The following is a 17,537-nucleotide window of genomic DNA, read 5'->3' on the forward strand; positions in this document are numbered from 1 at the left end:
TCTCTCGCTGAGCGGCTAACTCGTTGCAAGTGCTCAAGAAAATTCCCTAAAAGGATTTTCGAAAAGCACTTCATGAGCCTCCAAGTAGGATCTCATCAGAATATTTCTTTTCTTTTTTTTCCCCCTTTTGAACTTCAAAAACAGCTCCGGAGCACGCGGAACAGAAGCTTCATTTAGGAGTGGATTAGAGGGAATTTGCATTTCAATGCTCCGAGCATGCTAATAAACCCGTTCTGTTTTTAATATTTAGCTGTGCGACAAGGATTGCTTGACGGAAATCACCAGAAGGCCGTAATCTGCTTGAGAAGCAAACAATTTCCAGCACACTTTTTCAGTGGAAAAAATGCTAGCTCTGCTTCTTCTGGTATTGGTCCGTGGGCACGTGTGTCCTGTTAAGCAACTGAAATCTTGGTTTGTTTTGCCATCAAGTCGCAGCTCACTAATGGCAACCCCAGAGGGTTTTCAAGGCAGGAGATATTCGGAAGTGGTGTGCCATTGTCTGTGTAGGGACCATGGTATTTCTTGCTGGTCTCCCATCCAAATACTCACCAGGGCTGATCCTCCTCACCTTCTGAGATCTGAGGCCTGGTCTATCCAGGTGAGGGCAGTTCAGATGCACACCCATCTAGATAGATCAAGGTGGAAACCATCTCAGGTTCATACCCCAGCTCATCCACTAACGCAGGGGTGGCACAACTTGCTTAGCGTAAGAGCCATATAAGAATAAATATCAGATGTTCGAGAGCTGCAAGGTATGAATGTCAGATGTTTGAGAGCCATGAGGAAGGAAGGAAGGTAGGTAGTTGGGGTGAGGTGGAAAGAAAGCAACTTTAACTTCAAATGCATTCTCCAAGCCGCCAGCTGGCTTGGTGAAGTGATTTAAAGAGAGAAATGCCTTTTCCAAGTCGGTTGGCTGGGTAGTGGGGACTTCGAGAACCACTTACTATGTATGAAAGAGCCACACGTTTATTGGACCGTTTTTATTTGTCTGATTACTTTTTATGATATCGTATTTAATCTTATATCGTGACGGCCAATGGTCACATACAATAAACCTTTTCTACCCGTTGCCTGTTGCTTTGTAGCAGCCCTGGGCTTTCTCGGTGGTGGCCCCTCCATGCACTAGCCAGGGCCGACCCTGCCCACATGTTCAGGCTAGCTTGGGCCGTCTGGATTAGGACAGGGTTGTTTATGTCGGCAAAACCGAACGCAGGGCCCTGAAGCAGCAACTCATAAAAATATCCAAATAAAATGCAATGTGAAACTTGGTGGAAGGGATTTTCCACCCGTGCGTGCATGTTGATCAGTCACCTTCATCTCCTCTGCTTGGAATAAAACGGACGAACTGAGCTAAGCAAGGTGCCCCGTAGGATCAGCATACGCAAACGTGAAGCTATCTGATTGGCATCAACAGACAGTACGTGATGTGACGTTTTGGGGGGTTTTGCCTCCATTAAACACAAGAACACTGCTGGTGACAGTCAGGTTTTGAAAATGCCATAGGCTTGTTCTCTCGTTGACGCTTTTATTTTCACTCCTGGGACTTCACGATTAATGCCTTGTTGTCTTTGTTTACTTGTCAACCAGGATATTCATTCCCTCTCTTTGAGGCGCTGTTAGTGATTCAGCAAGCTCTTCTATTCCGTTTCTGGCTCTTAAGAGAGGATGGTGGTGGATGTTGTGCACATAGGAAGTACCAAAGGTTTTCGGAGATTTAAACATTAGCAAAAAGAGAGAACTCCTGGCCTAACCTGTCCTGTGAAGTTGATAAGTACCTTCTGCCCCAGTCTCTTTGGAGGAAGGGTGAAGTTACAAGTGGTAATAAATAGAATCCAAAATAAATCGCAGAACTTTCCCCTTCTTGTTGCCTTCTTGTGGCTGTGTGCTGCATACATTTCCTGTGTTCAGAAGCTGCAGGCTCTTACCCTGGCAGATTTCAGAGAAATACAGCCCGAGTGTTTTTCTACCGTTTATTTGCAGACAAACCTGTGTGTTAACTGATAACTTAGGCATTGGGGCTCTCGGGTTATTTACCAAAGCTGGATTTTCCCAGAAGCAGCTCTCTTACAATACCAGTCTTTAGGGTTGCCAAGTCCAGTTCATGAAATATCTGGGGACTTTGGGGGTGGAGCCAGGAGACATTGGGGTGGAGCCAGGAGCAAGGGTATGACAAGCATAATTGAACTCCAAAGGGAGTCCTGGCCGTCACATTTCAAGGGACCGCACACCTTTTAAAGGCCTTCCTTCCATGGGAAATAATGGATAGGGGCACCTTCTTTGGGGGCTCATAGAATTGGACCCCCTGGTCCAATCTTTTTGAAACTTAGGGAGTATATTGGGGAGAGGCACTGGATGCTATAATGAAAATCTGGTGCCTCTACAAAAAACAGCACCTCCCCCCCCAGAGCCCCAGATACCCACGGATCAATTCTCCATTATTTTCTATGGGAATAAGCCTCCATAGGGAATCATGAGTTCCCAGCAGACATTTCCCTCCCCCCCCCCTCTCTTTCTGATTACCCTGAAGCGGGGGGAGGGCCTCCAAACCAGGGGATCCCCTGCCCCCACCTGGGGATTGGCAACCCTACCAGACTTGGATAAAGTCAGGCTAATTTTTCACGTTTCCTTCCGACTGCATCTGAAATATGCCACTCAGATTTGAAAGCAAATCTTTGAAATGACACCTGGTCCTTAACACGCCATTTGAATAAGGCTGTGTGGTCTTCTGGTAGGAGTTCCCCGTGTCTCTCTGAATGTCTTTATTCATCGTGACCTCCCCTCCCCGCCCCGCTTCCTTGGCAGGCCGAGCGCAGCCTCCTTTCTTGTCTCTCGCATCTGCTCTTTGGCTATTCCAGTCACACGCAAGCGACTGCTGCTCCGCGCTTGGAACAGTTTGTGCCTGTAAAACGGAAGGAGAAGGGAACGGCACTTGGACCAGAGCTTTGCGTAAACATGATGGTGTAGAATACCTGCAAATAGTTTTGCTGCTCTCCCCCAACCCTGGAATTCTGGACTACCAAACTGCATTTGGCAAATATTAACAGAGCATCCCTGTTGTTTTGTTTCAGCGACTGTCCCCAAATAGATAGATCCCATTAGGCAGCCGTGTTGGTCTGAAGCAACAGAACAAAGACAAGTGCACCTTTAAGACCAACTAAGCTTTATTTAGAATGTAAGCTTTCGTATGCTCTTAAGCAGACTTCAGTCTGCTTAAGAGCATACGAAAGCTTACATTCTAAATAAAACTTAGTTGGTCTTAAAAGTTCACTTGTCTACTGCTTTGTCCCCAAATAGTTTAAATTTAGCTTATATTCTGTATTCTGGAAGCTGGATAACTGGAGGCCCGGCCATCAGATATTAAGTGTTGGGTCCTAACATCTTTTCTACTCTGTCTCTCTTCCAATCCCCTTCTTCCCCCTTCTAATTTGGGTTCTGTTCATATAGGTCCCCAGATTTTGGCGCATACTGTTGGGTCACAGAGGGGCCCTTTTTTCACAAACAAAATGCTGGTAGGATCCCAGCTTGAGTACTTGAAACTAGACTTGCAAATGAGGAAGCAGTGATCTCCCACATCAGAAGAAGAAGACTGCAAATTTATACCACCCCCTTCTCTCTGAATCAGAGTCTCAAAGTGGCTTACAATCTCCTTTATCTTCTTCCCATACAACAGGCACCCTGTGAGGTGGGTGGGGCTGAGAGCTCTCCCAGAAGCTGCCCTTTCAATGACAGAGTCTCAGAGCAGCCTACAATCTCCATTACTATCCTCCCCTACAACAGACACCCTGTAAGCTGGGTGGGGCTGAGAGAGCTCTCCCAGCAGCTGCCCTTTCAAGGACAACTCCTCCGAGAGCTATGGCTGACCCAAGGCCATTCCAGCAGCTGCAAGCGGAGGAGAGGGGATTCAAATCCGGTTCTCCCAGATAAGATTCCACACACTTAACCACTACACCAAACTTGCCCTGCTTTTTAATTTGATCTGGCTTCCTCCATTTTTTTTCCTTCACTGATTTCTCACAAGGCTTGTACCGGTCTCGGAGCCCTTCTGTCTGATTTCACACAAGCTGTGGGGTGTGACTTGCCCCACCTCTTTCCCACGGCAAGCAGAACCCGGTTTTCAGAAGATCTTGCTTGCTGCGGGAAAGAGGCGGGGCAAGTCACAGGCCCGCTGCAGCCTGTGTGAAATCGTATAGAAGGGCCGGGAGAGGGGAGGGCTTCGAGACTGGAACAAGCCTTGTGAGAAATCAGTCCTCCTTGGGAAGAAGAAGGGAGCGGGCATCTTCCACGGATGCAGCGACAGTGATCGTTTTATGCTCAGCCCAACAAGGCAGCCAGCTGCGGCTCTTCTATCTGCCTGCTGTATTCTGACTCTCCGGCCACACAGAGGCCGCGGTTTGCCCCAGGCAAAACTGTTTGCATCCCAGTCTGTCCAAACTGGCATGGTCGCCTCCTGCCCTTTGGAATGTGCACCTGTTAAACCTATGTTTGTTTGCTTATTGGGAAAATACTTCCTCTGCGAATTCTAGGTGGCCGATAAAACTCCCAAAGCTGCAGGGCAGAGACGTCATCGTGAGCACGGAACATTAAAAGTCGGCGCACAATTAAGCATAACGAAAAGCAGATTTACAACAGCAAATAACTCCTGCTTTACAGGCTTTATAAATCAAGCTGGAATCTTCCACTTGCTGGTATTTTGGCTATTAGGAGAAGGAGCCCAAATTTTGAAAAGGCAGGATGGGCGGGGGTGGGGAGCAGGGGACTGCCAAGGTTTTGGACAGGAAACTGAGCCTCACGCGGAGGATATTATCTGAAATATGCGGAAAACGTAAGAGAGAGGAATCGGTTGTTACGATGTGCCACTTGGCTTGCAGGGTGGTAACACACCGTTTTTAGTTGCCAGTTGCCAATAAGTGTTTTTGCGTTGGCTGTTGTTTCACCCCTCGAAATCAGGATCGTTTGAAGATAATTTTCTTCTCAATATGAAGTTCTCAAAGAAGGGTACACAGTTATTCATAAGGCACGGCTGTTACGGGTGAGAAGAAGAAGAAGACTGCAGATTTATACCTCTGAATCAGACTCAGAGCAGCTCACAATTTCCTATATCTTCTCCCCCCACAACAGACACCCTGTGAGGAGGGTGGGGCTGAGAGAGCTCTCCCAGAAGCTGCCCTTTCAAGGACAACTCCTGCGGGAGCTATGGCTAACCCAAGGCCATTCCAGCAGGTGCAAATGGAGGAGTGGGGAATCAGACCCGGTTCTCCCAGACTCGTATCTACACCAAACTGAGAGGTTTTCTGTGCTGGCTGCTACTGTGTCTTAAAATGTTGCTGAAAGACAGTGTTCTTCTGGAAAAACCGGCCTGAATGCTTTAACTAACTTCCCCCTCTTTTTTTTCCCCAAGGTGAAATTGTGGTCAACGAAGTGAATTTTGTGAGGAAATGCATTGCCACCGATACGAGCCAGTACGATCTCTGGGGGAAGCTGGTTTGCAGTAACTTCAAGATCTCCTTCATTACGGATGATCCGATGCCACTTCAGGTTGGTTACACACAGGGCTTTTTTTTTTTTTTGCAAAAAAAGCCCAGCAGGAACCTATTTGCATATTAGGCCTCACCCCCTCGTGCCAAGCCAGCGGGAACTGTGTTCCTGCTCAGAAACAGCCCTGATTACATGGATACCCCTGCAGCGTTGCAGCATGCGCAAGGACATCCTTAGCAATGCTGATGTCTGTGCAGGGCCAAGTTGGGCACGCATGCATCGAGATGACCCTTGTTTCCATCTTTTGCATCCTGAGCTGTTCGTGGCGGTCCTGCTCTCCTGTGGCCAGAACACGTGCTAGGAGCCCGGCTGAGGCATATTCTCTTTCTTTCTGTTTCCAAAGTCCTTTTCATCCAGGCTTAATGTCTCGGTCAAGAAGTTTTGCCTTCATTTGGAACAGTAGTGTGTGAATGAGTGTATAAACTGGCATGCGTAGTCAGACTGGAGAGCCAGTTTGGTGTAGTGGTGAAGTGAACATAAGAACATAAGAGAAGCCATGTTGGATCAGGCCAATGGCCCATCCAGTCCAACAATGGCCCATCCAGTCCATATATATATACACACACACACACACACACACACACACTGTGGCTAATAGCCACTGATGGACCTCTGCTCCATATTTTTTATCTAAACCCCTCTTGAAGGTGGCCATGCTTGTGGCCGCCACCACCTCCTGTGGCAGAGAATTCCACATGTTAATCACCCTTTGGGTGAAGAAGTACTTCCTTTTATCCGTTTTAACCTGACTGCTCAGCAATTTCATCGAATGCCCACGAGTTCTTGTATTGTGAGAAAGGGAGAAAAGTACTTCTTTCTCTACTTTCTCCATCCCATGCATTATCTTGTAAACCTCTATCGTGTCACCCCACTGTCGACATTTCTCCAAGCTAAAGAGTCCCAAGCGTTTCAGCCTTTCTTCATAGGGAAAGCGTTCCAGCCCTTTAATCATGCACAGGTTTGATTCCCCACTCCTCCACTTGGCAGCTGCTGGGAATGGCTTTGGGTCAGCCACAAGCTCTCGCAGAGCAGTCCTTGAAAGGGCAACTTCTGGGAGAGCTCCCTCAGCTCCACCTACCTCACAGGCTGCCTGTTGCGGGGGAGGAAGGGAAAGGAGATTGTGAGCTGCTCTGAGACTCTTGAGATTCGGAGTGGAGGGCAGGGTATAAATGCAATTTCTCCTTCTCTTATTGAGCCTTGATTACTCAGGCATGCTTGACTTTTGGAGACATTGGAAGCTCAAATAAATTTGGGTTAAGTACCAGCACACTGATAAGGATCCTCCGAGGCTATTGCCAGAGGAATTCTTGCTCAATTTCCCTGCACTCAGAAGTGCCAGTGAAACTTGGTCCTTCCCTTTGTCAGGCATCTCTGAACTGCCGAGTCTCTCCTTTTTGTTGTTGTTCAGCTGCACAGTCGAGTCCGACTCTACACAACGAAACGAGAAAGAGAGAGGGGGGAAAGCGAGTAAAGTTCCATCCTTTTCTCACCCTTTTGAATCTGTAAATCACAGCAAAGCAACTGAGATGGAACAAAACCTAATGGAATTCAGTCTTGTTTGGCTTTCCGCTGTGTTAAAGGCTTGTCTTTCAGGCAGAAACCGATTCCCAAAGCTGCTTACGGTGCTCAAACACAATGCAAGCGCTGATGAAAATAGGTTGTGAAACGCTGCTCTGGGAGGAGGGTCTCAGCCAGCTCTAGTTCCTGAGCATTGCTTTGCTTCCCTCCACTGGCCTGAGGGATGCCGCGGGAGTTGCAGGGCTTTCTCCTGGAACAAGAGACAGGCATGATAGAAGGGTAGCTGAATGCTGATTCCCTTCCTTCCGATGGGTCAGCGACAGCCCTGTCCTCTTGGTGAAGCCAGTTTGGTGAAGTGGTTAAGTGTGCGGACTCTTATCTGGGAGAACCGGGTTTGATTCCCCACTCCTCCACTTGCACCTGCTGGAATGGCCTTGGGTCAGCCATAGCTCTGGCAGAGGTTGTCCTTGAAAGGGCAGCTGCTGTGAGAGCCCTCTCCAGCCCCACCCACCTCACAGGATGTCTGTTGTGGGGGAGGAAGGGAAAGGAGATTGTGAGCCGCTCTGAGACTCTTTGGAGTGGAGGGCGGGATATAAATCCAATATCTTCATCTACCTCACAGGGTGTCTGTTGTGGGGGAGGAAGGGAAAGGAGATTGTGAGCCGCTCTGAGACTCTTTGGAGTGGAGGGCGGGATATAAATCCAATATCTTCATCTACCTCACAGGGTGTCTGTTGTGGGGGAGGAAGGGAAAGGAGATTGTGAGCCGCTCTGAGACTCTTTTGAGTGGAGGGCGGGATATAAATCCAATATCTTCATCTACCTCACAGGGTGTCTGTTGTGGGGGAGGAAGGGAAAGGAGATTGTGAGCCACTCTGAGACTCTTTGGAGTGGAGGGTGGGATATAAATCCAATATCTTCATCTACCTCACAGGGTGTCTGTTGTGGGGGAGGAAGGGAAAGGAGATTGTGAGCCGCTCTGAGACTCTTCGGAGTGGAGGGCGGGATATAAATCCAGTATCTTCATCTACCTCACAGGGTGTCTGTTGTGGGGGAGGAAGGGAAAGGAGATTGTGAGCCACTCTGAGACTCTTCGGAGTGGAGGGCGGGATATAAATCCAGTATCTTCATCTACCTCACAGGGTGTCTGTTGTGGGGGAGGAAGGGAAAGGAGATTGTGAGCCACTCTGAGACTCTTCGGAGTGGAGGGCGGGATATAAATCCAATATCTTCTTCATATCTTCTTCTTCTCTTCAGAAGCGACTGCAAGAATTCAGCGGCAGCGTCATGTTTACAAAACTCTGCAGGTGCAGGGCCTTCCCTGGTTCTCTTGAAGAAAGAGTGTGGCCTATGTGCCCATTAGGGGGAATCCCATAAAAATATTTCTTTCCAGTTGGGGCCAGGGCTTTGGGTTGCATCACACCACACTCTTGCCTTGCAGAATGACCTGTAGAGTAACTATGCTGACGTCAAAAATGGATTGTGGCATTTATGATTAACTTCTGGTTTATTTTCTTCTCCCATTTTCAGAAATTCCATTATAGGAATCTTCTTCTGGGAGAACACGATGTCGCACTGACATGCATTGAGCAGATAGTCACAGGTACGCGGGAAGCCCCTGGCTGTGGAAAGTCGGATACTTGCTTTCTGTGCACGTTTTGGCTTAGCAAAATCTGTGTGAAACGGTCAGAATTGCTTTTCATAGAATCATAGAGTTGGAAGGGATCTCTAGTCCAACCCCCTGCACAGTGCAGGAAACCCACAAATACCTACCCCAAATTCACAGGATCTTCATCGCTGTCAGATGGTCATCCAGCCCCTGTTTAAAAACCTCCAAGGAAGGAGAGCCCACCACCTCCCGAGGAGGAAGCCTGTTCCACTGAGGAACCACTCTAAACTCACAAACACCTCCCCCTAATTTCACAGGATCCTCATTGCTGTCAGGTGGCCATCTAGCCTCTGTTGAAAAACCTCCAAGGAAGGAGAGCCCACCACCTCCCAAGAAGGAAGTCTGTTCCACTGAGGAACCACTCTAAACTCACAAACACCTCCCCCTAAATTCACAGGTTATCCTCATTGCTGTCAGGTGGCCATCTAGCCTCTGTTGAAAAACCTCCAAGGAAGGAGAGCCCACCACCTCCCGAGGAGGAAGCCTGTTCCACTGAGGAACCACTCTAAACTCACAAACACCTCCCCCTAATTTCACAGGATCCTCATTGCTGTCAGGTGGCCATCTAGCCTCTGTTGAAAAACCTCCAAGGAAGGAGAGCCCACCACCTCCCGAGGAGGAAGCCTGTTCCACTGAGGAACCACTCTAAACTCACAAACCCCTCCCCCTAAATTCACAGGATCCTCATTGCTGTCAGGTGGCCATCTAGCCTCTGTTGAAAAACCTCCAAGGAAGGAGAGCCCACCACCTCCCAAGAAGGAAGTCTGTTCCACTGAGGAACCACTCTAAACTCACAAACACCTCCCCCTAAATTCACAGGATCCTCATTGCTGTCAGGTGGCCATCTAGCCTCTGTTGAAAAACCTCCAAGGAAGGAGAGCCCACCACCTCCCGAGGAGGAAGCCTGTTCCACTGAGGAACCGCTCTAACGGTCAGGAAGTTCTTCCTAATGTTGAGCCGGAAACTCTCCTGATTTAATTTCAACCCAGTGGTTCTGGTCCTACCTTCTGGGACCACAGAAAACAATTCCACCCCATCCTCTCTTGGACAGCCCTTCAAGTACTTGAAGATGGGGATCCTATCACCTCTTAGCCGCTTCCTCTTAGACAGGCCTGTGCTTGAGGTGTCTCCCCACATGGAAAGTGTGTCCTTTGAATGTTCTTTTTTTTGGGGGGGCGGGGAAACGGGCCCTAGAAGTCTCTGTTTAAATGCATATAGCCCTTGGTCTATCAAGGTCGGTATTGTCTGTTCAGACTGGCAGCAGCTCTCCAGGGTCCCAGGCAGAAGTCATTCCCATCAGCTCCTGGCTTGTCCTTTGAACTGGAGATGCCGGGGATTGAACCTGAGACCTTCTGCATGCCAAACAGAGGCTCTTAACCACTGAGCCATAGCCCCTCCATTCCCTATTCAAATACTGACTTCTCTGACTTGCCTCTCGTGCCGTTCTGGGGTAGGAGGATGTCTCTTGTCTCCCAGGTGGAGGCATTTCTATCTGCAGAACAGCAGGCCCCCGTAGACTGTGCAGTGAAAGGACATTGCCAGCTTTCATACTGTAGTCTGACTCCCCTTCTGCTTGCCCAGATGGTACAGGCCAGGTGTGCTGTTCATTTGACATTTTCTGGCAGGTTTCTGGCATGCTCAGTCGAACGACCTGCCAGCTTCCAAACACGAGGACTTCAGTGGCTGCTCTCAAGGGGTCACATCCTGTTAAATGAGGACAGACTAATTAACGGGGGGGGGGAGCATTGTATTTATGGACAGTGAGTTATTGGGCGCTGGGCATGGGAAACCAGGTGCAGGTAATCTCTAGTCAGCGTTTGGCTCAACAGTCCCATGTTGGTTCTAACCTTCAGTAGTCAGATGCCATTTCAGGTGGGATCACAGAAGACCATCCTGATCCCAGCCCTTCGTCAAGGTTCGCTGTGCCTTAAAGCAGAGATCCTCAATGCTTTTGGGCACCTTGGAATCCTGACACGGGATGGTGGGCGCAGCCTCAAAATGGCTGCTGCAGGAGGTGGAGCCAGCAACAAAATGGCTGCCACAGCTCACCTTCGGTCGCCCAGCGAAGATCCTTGTGCTGAGGTGCAGCGGCTGCCAAAACAACCTTCTTAAAAACCTGTACAATCAAATGAAATCTGCGATGACGAATCAGAAAGCTTGCTGAGCAAAAGCCCTGCTGGGCACCTCCCACTTTCCTGGTGGGTGACCAGGAAAAGTGTTTGTGGGCAGTGCAGGGACCACACTGGGGGCTCCTGCCTCAAAGCTTTCCTCTCTGGAATCGCCTTCTTAATCCGAGGCCCAGTGCAGTGGAGCAGGGAGCATGAGTGAGCAAGGGGCACTAGCTCTGGGAGAACCGGCGTGGCAGGATTTGTGAGGCTCAGGCGAAAATCCAGACTCACCTGCACAGCTCCTTGGGTGGCCTTGGGCAAGGCCAGTCCTCCTCAGCTAGGCCGTCACTACCTCCCGGGCCTACTCTGAAGCTGAACCGGCGCTTCAAGTTCCTTGGACTAAAGAACTGGGTGCAAATGTTAATGGCAGTGCCGTGAAGGGTGTGTGACCCCTGCTGCGTCATTCAGGCTGCTTTTTATTTTCTCGTTAGTCACTAAATACCACCAGGGATTTATCTTCTGCATTGCCGGCTGGTGAGTTTGCAGGCTTCGCTTTAAAGGTGTTTTGTCTCCTCCACCCCCACCCCCTCTTCCTTATGCAGTAAACGACACGAAGAGGAAACAGAAAGTTCTGGGGCCCAACCAAAAACTTAAATTTAATCCGACAGAGCTGATCATTTACTGCAAAGACTTCCGGATCGTCCGGTTTCGTTTCGATGAGGCGGGACCAGAAAGTGCAAAGAAGGTACTGTAGCCTTCATAAGTCCCACCCCCCCCTCTTGAATATTGCCTATAATTGAAATGTGAAGAAGAAGAAGAAGATATTGGATTTATATCCTGCCCTCCACTCCGAAGAGTCTCAGAGCGGCTCACAATCTCCTTTCCCTTCCTCCCCCACAACAGACACCCTGTGAGGTAGATGAAGATATTGGATTTATATCCCGCCCTCCACTCCGAAGAGTCTCAGAGCGGCTCACAATCTCCTTTCCCTTTCTCCCCCACAACAGACACCCTGTGAGGTAGATGAAGATATTGGATTTATATCCCGCCCTCCATTCCGAAGAGTCTCACAGTGGCTCACAATCTCCTTTACCTTCCTCCCCCCTACAACAGACACCCTGTGAGGTAGATGAAGATATTGGATTTATATCCCGCCCTCCACTCTGAAGAGTCTCAGAGCGGCTCACAATCTCCTTTACCTTCCTCCCCCACAACAGACACCCTGTGAGGTAGATGAAGATATTGGATTTATATCCCGCCCTCCACTCCAAAGAGTCTCAGAGCAGCTCACAATCTACTTTCCCTTTCTCCCCCACAACAGACACCCTGTGAGGTAGATGAAGATATTGGATTTATATCCCGCCCTCCACTCCGAAGAGTCTCAGAGCGGCTCACAATCTCCTTTCCCTTTCTCCCCCACAACAGACACCCTGTGAGGTAGATGAAGATATTGGATTTATATCCCGCCCTCCACTCCGAAGAGTCTCAGAGCGGCTCACAATCTCCTTTCGCTTCCACCCCCACAACAGACACCCTGTGAGGTTGGTGGGGCTGGAGAGGGCTCTCACAGCAGCTGCCCTTTCAAGGACAACCTCTGCCAGAGCTATGGCTGACCCAAGGCCATGCCAGCAGGTGCAAGTGGAGGAGTGGGGAATCAAACCTGGTTCTCTCAGATAAGAGTCCGCACACTTAATCACTACACCAAACTGGCTCAGCTGTGGGAGGAGAAAGGTGTAAACATCTCTTTGAGCATCCTGCAGGGTCCCCAGTGTGATTCCTGGGGGAACTATGGCACTCGCTGACCTCTTTTCTGGTCCCCACCACTGTGTTTAGAAAGTGGGTGGGACCAGGTGAGGCTTTTGCCCAGCAAGGCTTCTGATTGGCCTTCGTAGATTTAATTGACTGTACATGTTTGTAAGAACATTGTTTTGGTAGCAGCTGCCCCACGGCACAAGAATCTTTGCTGTGATTGAAGGTAAGCCATTTAATGGCTGGCTCCACCTCCTGACGCATCCATTTTGTGGCTGCTCCCACCAGGCTGTATCAGAATTCTAAAGGCGCTTGCAGGCTCAAAAAGTTTGGGGATCACTACACCAGTTTGGTGTCATGGTTAAGTGCACGGACTCTTATCTGGGAGAACCGGGTTTGATTTCCCACTCCTCCACTTGCACCTGCTGGAATGGCCTTGGGTTAGTCATAGCTCTCACAGAGCTGTCCTTGAAAGGGCAGCTTCTGGGAGAGCCCTCTCAGCCCCACCCACCTCACAGGGTCTGTTGTGGGGGAAGGAGATAAAGGAGATTGTCAGCTGCTGTGAGACTCTGATTCAGAGAGAAGGGTGGGGTATAAGTCTGCAGTCTTCTTCTTACTGAGATGGATTATGTTTTTGTGATTTTTCCCCCCTCCCAATCCTGGGATATATTTTAAGTGTTTCTGCGTCTTTGAGAATCCAGACTTCTTCCTGTTACTTGCTGTTCCTTCTCTGTCACAGCTGTCCATCACTACATTTATACCTGGAATTTATCTCCAGAGGGGATCAAAACCAGCTTGCCTTTGGTTCTCACCTATATGGTGTTGGTTCTCACCTATATGGCCGGGGGCCTGCATACCTGAGGGACCACCTTTCCCCAAATGTTCCCCGGAGTGCACTTCAGTCTGGATTACAAAATCTACTTACAATCCCCGGCCCTAAGGAGGCCAGGCTCATGACACCCAGAGCCAGAGCCTTCTCTGTAGTGGCTCCACACCGGTGGAATGAGTTGCCGGCAGAGGTCAGGGCCCTGCGGGAGCTCATACAGTTCTGCAGGGCCTGTAAGACGGCACTCTTCCACCAGGCATTTGCAAACTGGACTGCTGGCCACCACAGTCCTAGGTATCATACGAACCATCCCTTGAAATCCGCTGTACAGCAGCTGCGGAGAAGACAACTTAAGATCGGCTTACAGAGAATCGGAAACTTAAGATTATAGTGCCAAAATATTTTTATGCATTATGTTTTTATATTATTCTATGGTTTATGGTTTTAATGTATTACTGCAGTGGTGGCCAATGGTAGCTCTCCGGATGTTTTTTTTGCCTACAACTCCCATCAGCCCCAGCCAGCATGGCCAATGGCTGGGGCTGATGGGAGTTGTAGTAAAAAAACATCTGGAGAGCTACCGTTGGCCACCCCTGTATTACTGTATTTCCTCATGCATGTCTACGTGAGCCGCCCTGAGCCCGCCTTGGCGAGGAGGGACGGGATACAAATGGAATAAAATAAAACAAATAAATGATACGACATAAAGCAATGCACCGTTTCTAACTTGGGGAACCTTCAGTGCCGGATGAAACCCTGCGGAGGCCCCTTAGGCAGTTGAAATCTCAGGGGTCCCCTCACAAATGATCTCAGAGTCAGAGTACCTGCCCCACTGCCCGTGGTCCCTGCTGCAGCCTGTGGGCCCCTTCTCAAAAGCCCCTTTGACATAGCTGCGGGGGAGAGGCAGAGAGAGGCAAACTTGGCAAGGACGCCAGCAGCAGCCGCACCAGGCCAGTCGAGCAAAGAGTGGCTGTGCGTGCAGGCTGGGAGGGGCGGAAAGCCACCCGGGGCCCCTGAAGGTTTGGGGGCCCATAGGCCATTGCCTAGTTGGCCTAATTGTTAATCCGGCCCTGAGAACCTTCCAAGAGTCCTCAGACCTTCTGGAGTGGCCTGTGAATATAAGCTGTACTGGATCAGACCAGTGGTCCATCCAGTGGCTGGTGAGGTCCCCTGGAGGTCTAACAACAGAGCATAGAGAAGAAGAAGATATTGGATTTATATCCCGCTTTCCACCTCGAAGAGTCTCAGAGTGGCTCACAATCTCCTTTCCCTTCCTCCCCCACAACAGACACCCTGTGAGGTAGATGAAGGTATTGGATTTATATCCCGCCCTCCACTCCGAAGAGTCTCAGAGCGCCTCACAATCTCCTTTCCCTTCCTCCCCCACAACAGACACCCTGTGAGGTAGATGAAGATATTGCATTTATATCCCATCCTCCACTCCGAAGAGTCTCAGAGCGGCTCACAATCTCCTTTCCCTTCCTCCCCCACAACAGACACCCTGTGAGGTGGGTGGGGCTGGAGAGGGCTCTCACAGCAGCTGCCCTTTCAAGGACAACCGCTGCCAGAGCTATGGCTGACCCGAGGCCATGCTAGCAGGTGCAAGTGGAGGCACACAGTGGCTCATCTTCGAGCAATGATGAACGTCTGCCGGAGTCCCAGCTTCTGTGATGTTTCCAGAGATGGAAAACATAAAGATTAACAGATCAAGTACTCTCTCTCCTCTCAGTTAAATCTCCTCGGACAGGAATACAGTTGTGTATTAATACGTGACATCCACAGTAGAGATTCTGTTGATGCTAGGAATGGAAACGTAGCCAGAGCCCCTGCTTCCAGCGGCTGTCCTTAACCTAATGTCACACAAAGGTTAGGATGTGAAAATTCACACGTCGCTCCCGGAAAGTTGGAGTCATGTTTTTCTCTGGCTTGTGCTTAGCTGGAGTCATGTTTTTCTCTGGCTTGCGCTTAGCTTTATGCCTTGGCTAAAAAAAAAACAACCCCTACCAGGTGGAACGAGAACAAGAAGTTCATTGAGTGTTGTGTATACTGGATTATTTGCCATTGGGGGTTTTAAATTTCTCACGTGCCAAGTACGTGGAAGTGATGGAAACTGTAAATACCTGTCTGGTTTCTCTCTACGAAAGACCGGCCAATGAGCTTGGAAGAACTTGCGTGCAGCTGCAGCCTGTCTGAATTTGTGCAGCCGCCGCTCACTTTAAAAACCCTCCGTTTCTTTCCGCAGAAGGATTAGGTAGCCCAGACCAAAAGAAGGGTCACTGGGCCTTTCAGCAGTTTTTAGGGGAACCAAACAGAGACAGCTCACGCAATCCTCGGCCTCAGATAGCTTTTGTGCACACTCGGTTTGCATTAGTTTCCAAAACTGCATCAACTCTACCATTGCTTTCTCCTTGCCTCTGCTGTGGAATGTGAAACCGGAAAAAAATCCCCGCCAGCAATTGATGGAGGCCGCTGTGCAGGGGGGTAGTTGACTGCGGATGCACAATCCAGCATCCTGAACCAATCAGAAGTGGCATGCCCAGTGGCTCATTCTGTGCCCACACTCCAGAGCAAAAGTGAGCTTGGCAGCGTCTGTTCTAACTCCAGCCTTCCCTTTGCAGAAACTGTTCCTCTAAAGCAGGGAACCGCAGAATGGTGCCCACCAGTGCCTTCCCTGGAACCTGTGTTTTTAGAGAAAGTGGGCGGGGCCAGGTGGAGCTTTTGCGTCTGATTGACTGTGCTGATAAAAAGCAGTGCTTCTGATTGACTGTGCTGATAAAAAGCAGTGCTTCTGATTGACTGTGCTTATAAAAAGCAGTGCTTCTGATTGACTGTGCTGATAAAAAGCAGTGCTTCTGATTGACTGCGCAGAACATCCTGTTCAACAGAGCTTCTACCTTAAAGGTGGAAGAGTTACTTTGACAGTAATGTGTGACTTGGATACCTGACATTTTGTGCACACCTCTCGCAGCAGCCATTTTGCGCTTAGCTCCGCCTCCTGCAGCAACTATTTTGCGGCTGCACCTACTCCTCCCCTCCCTTGTTAACATTCCAAATGTGCCTAAATGCTCAGAAAATGTTTGGGGACCCCTGTTCTGAAGCAAATCAGATACAGATTTTTTAAAATGGGTCGATGCGGGTTTTGGTAGCAAAAGTGTTGGGATCGCGTCGTTATACTTTTTTCGGGAGTCACATGGCCATGTGCCACCGAATAAGAGGTCCTACAGCATTGCAGAATGGACCAAAATGGCTTTCAGGAACGGTGTTCCGTCACTTCATTTTCCCTGGCCCGTCAGTGTGCTTAGCGAGCAGTTGGGCTGGATCTGGGAACTAACAAGCGAAGCTTCATATTCGTCGTCGCTGAAAGTTTTGTTCTTCGGCTGTTTTTGCCGTTGAGCCACTTCCGAAAAGCCTCCCAAAGAAGACAACAAGCTCGAGGCTATGTGGGAGGAGATGCAGGGTGGGGAAGGCTTGCCGCTTATGAGCAAGTGGAGGCTGCGGAAAGAGCAAGTCAGCAACTTTGAAAGAAGCGATGCATGCTTAAATAGCGGTCAAATGCAACCGTTTTCCAAGATACTATCATCTGGTCTCAGTGGTACAGTGCAAATGGTGTGAATCCCACCCCCACCGCCCCCAAGAGGAATGGTTAATGTGGAGCAACATTACGTTGTTTCTCTGAATGAAGAAACTCAGTTTTGACCTTTCGTTCGTCCCACTTCATGTCCCACTGCCTGCTTAAGTCATATAGCAGGGGTTGGCCAATGGTAGCTCTCCAGATGTTTTTTTGCCTACAACTTCCATCAGCCCCAGCCAGCATGGCCAATGGCTGGGGCTGATGGGAGTTGTAGGCAAAAAAACATCTGGAAAGCTACTGTTGGCCACCCCTGCCATATAGGATAGGTTGCCCAAAAACCCGCATGGCTGTGTTGGGGATTGGATCTTGGATCTCCCAGATTTTATTTGGACACCCCCCTACTCCTCACTGGCACCAAAGAGAAAACAGGACCGACCACCATGGGCCTGGGATGGTGCAGAAGGAAAAGGATGAGCGGGAGGCAAAAGGGGAGGCGACTGTTTGAGTTACAGAAAGTTTCTCTGCTTTGGCAAACACGCCCCCCCCCTCTCCCCCCACTCC

The 17,537-nt window shown here is 49.5% G+C and overlaps 1 protein-coding gene across 2 annotated transcripts in view; it reads left to right on the forward strand.

Annotated features, from left to right (window-relative positions):
- Window positions 1-17,537, forward strand: part of MTMR10 (myotubularin related protein 10) — a 65,752-nt gene that overhangs the window by 21,195 nt on the left and 27,020 nt on the right. For both annotated transcript variants that reach the window (XM_060259958.1, XM_060259959.1), the window contains exons 3-5: window positions 5,399-5,535; window positions 8,584-8,656; window positions 11,433-11,575. In XM_060259958.1, coding sequence (XP_060115941.1) covers window positions 5,399-5,535; window positions 8,584-8,656; window positions 11,433-11,575 — 353 coding nt within the window. The remainder of the gene's footprint in view (window positions 1-5,398; window positions 5,536-8,583; window positions 8,657-11,432; window positions 11,576-17,537) is intronic.

This window comes from Heteronotia binoei, chromosome 19 (genome assembly GCF_032191835.1).
Source record: "Heteronotia binoei isolate CCM8104 ecotype False Entrance Well chromosome 19, APGP_CSIRO_Hbin_v1, whole genome shotgun sequence".
In the NCBI taxonomy this organism is placed as follows: Eukaryota; Metazoa; Chordata; class Lepidosauria; order Squamata; family Gekkonidae; genus Heteronotia; species Heteronotia binoei.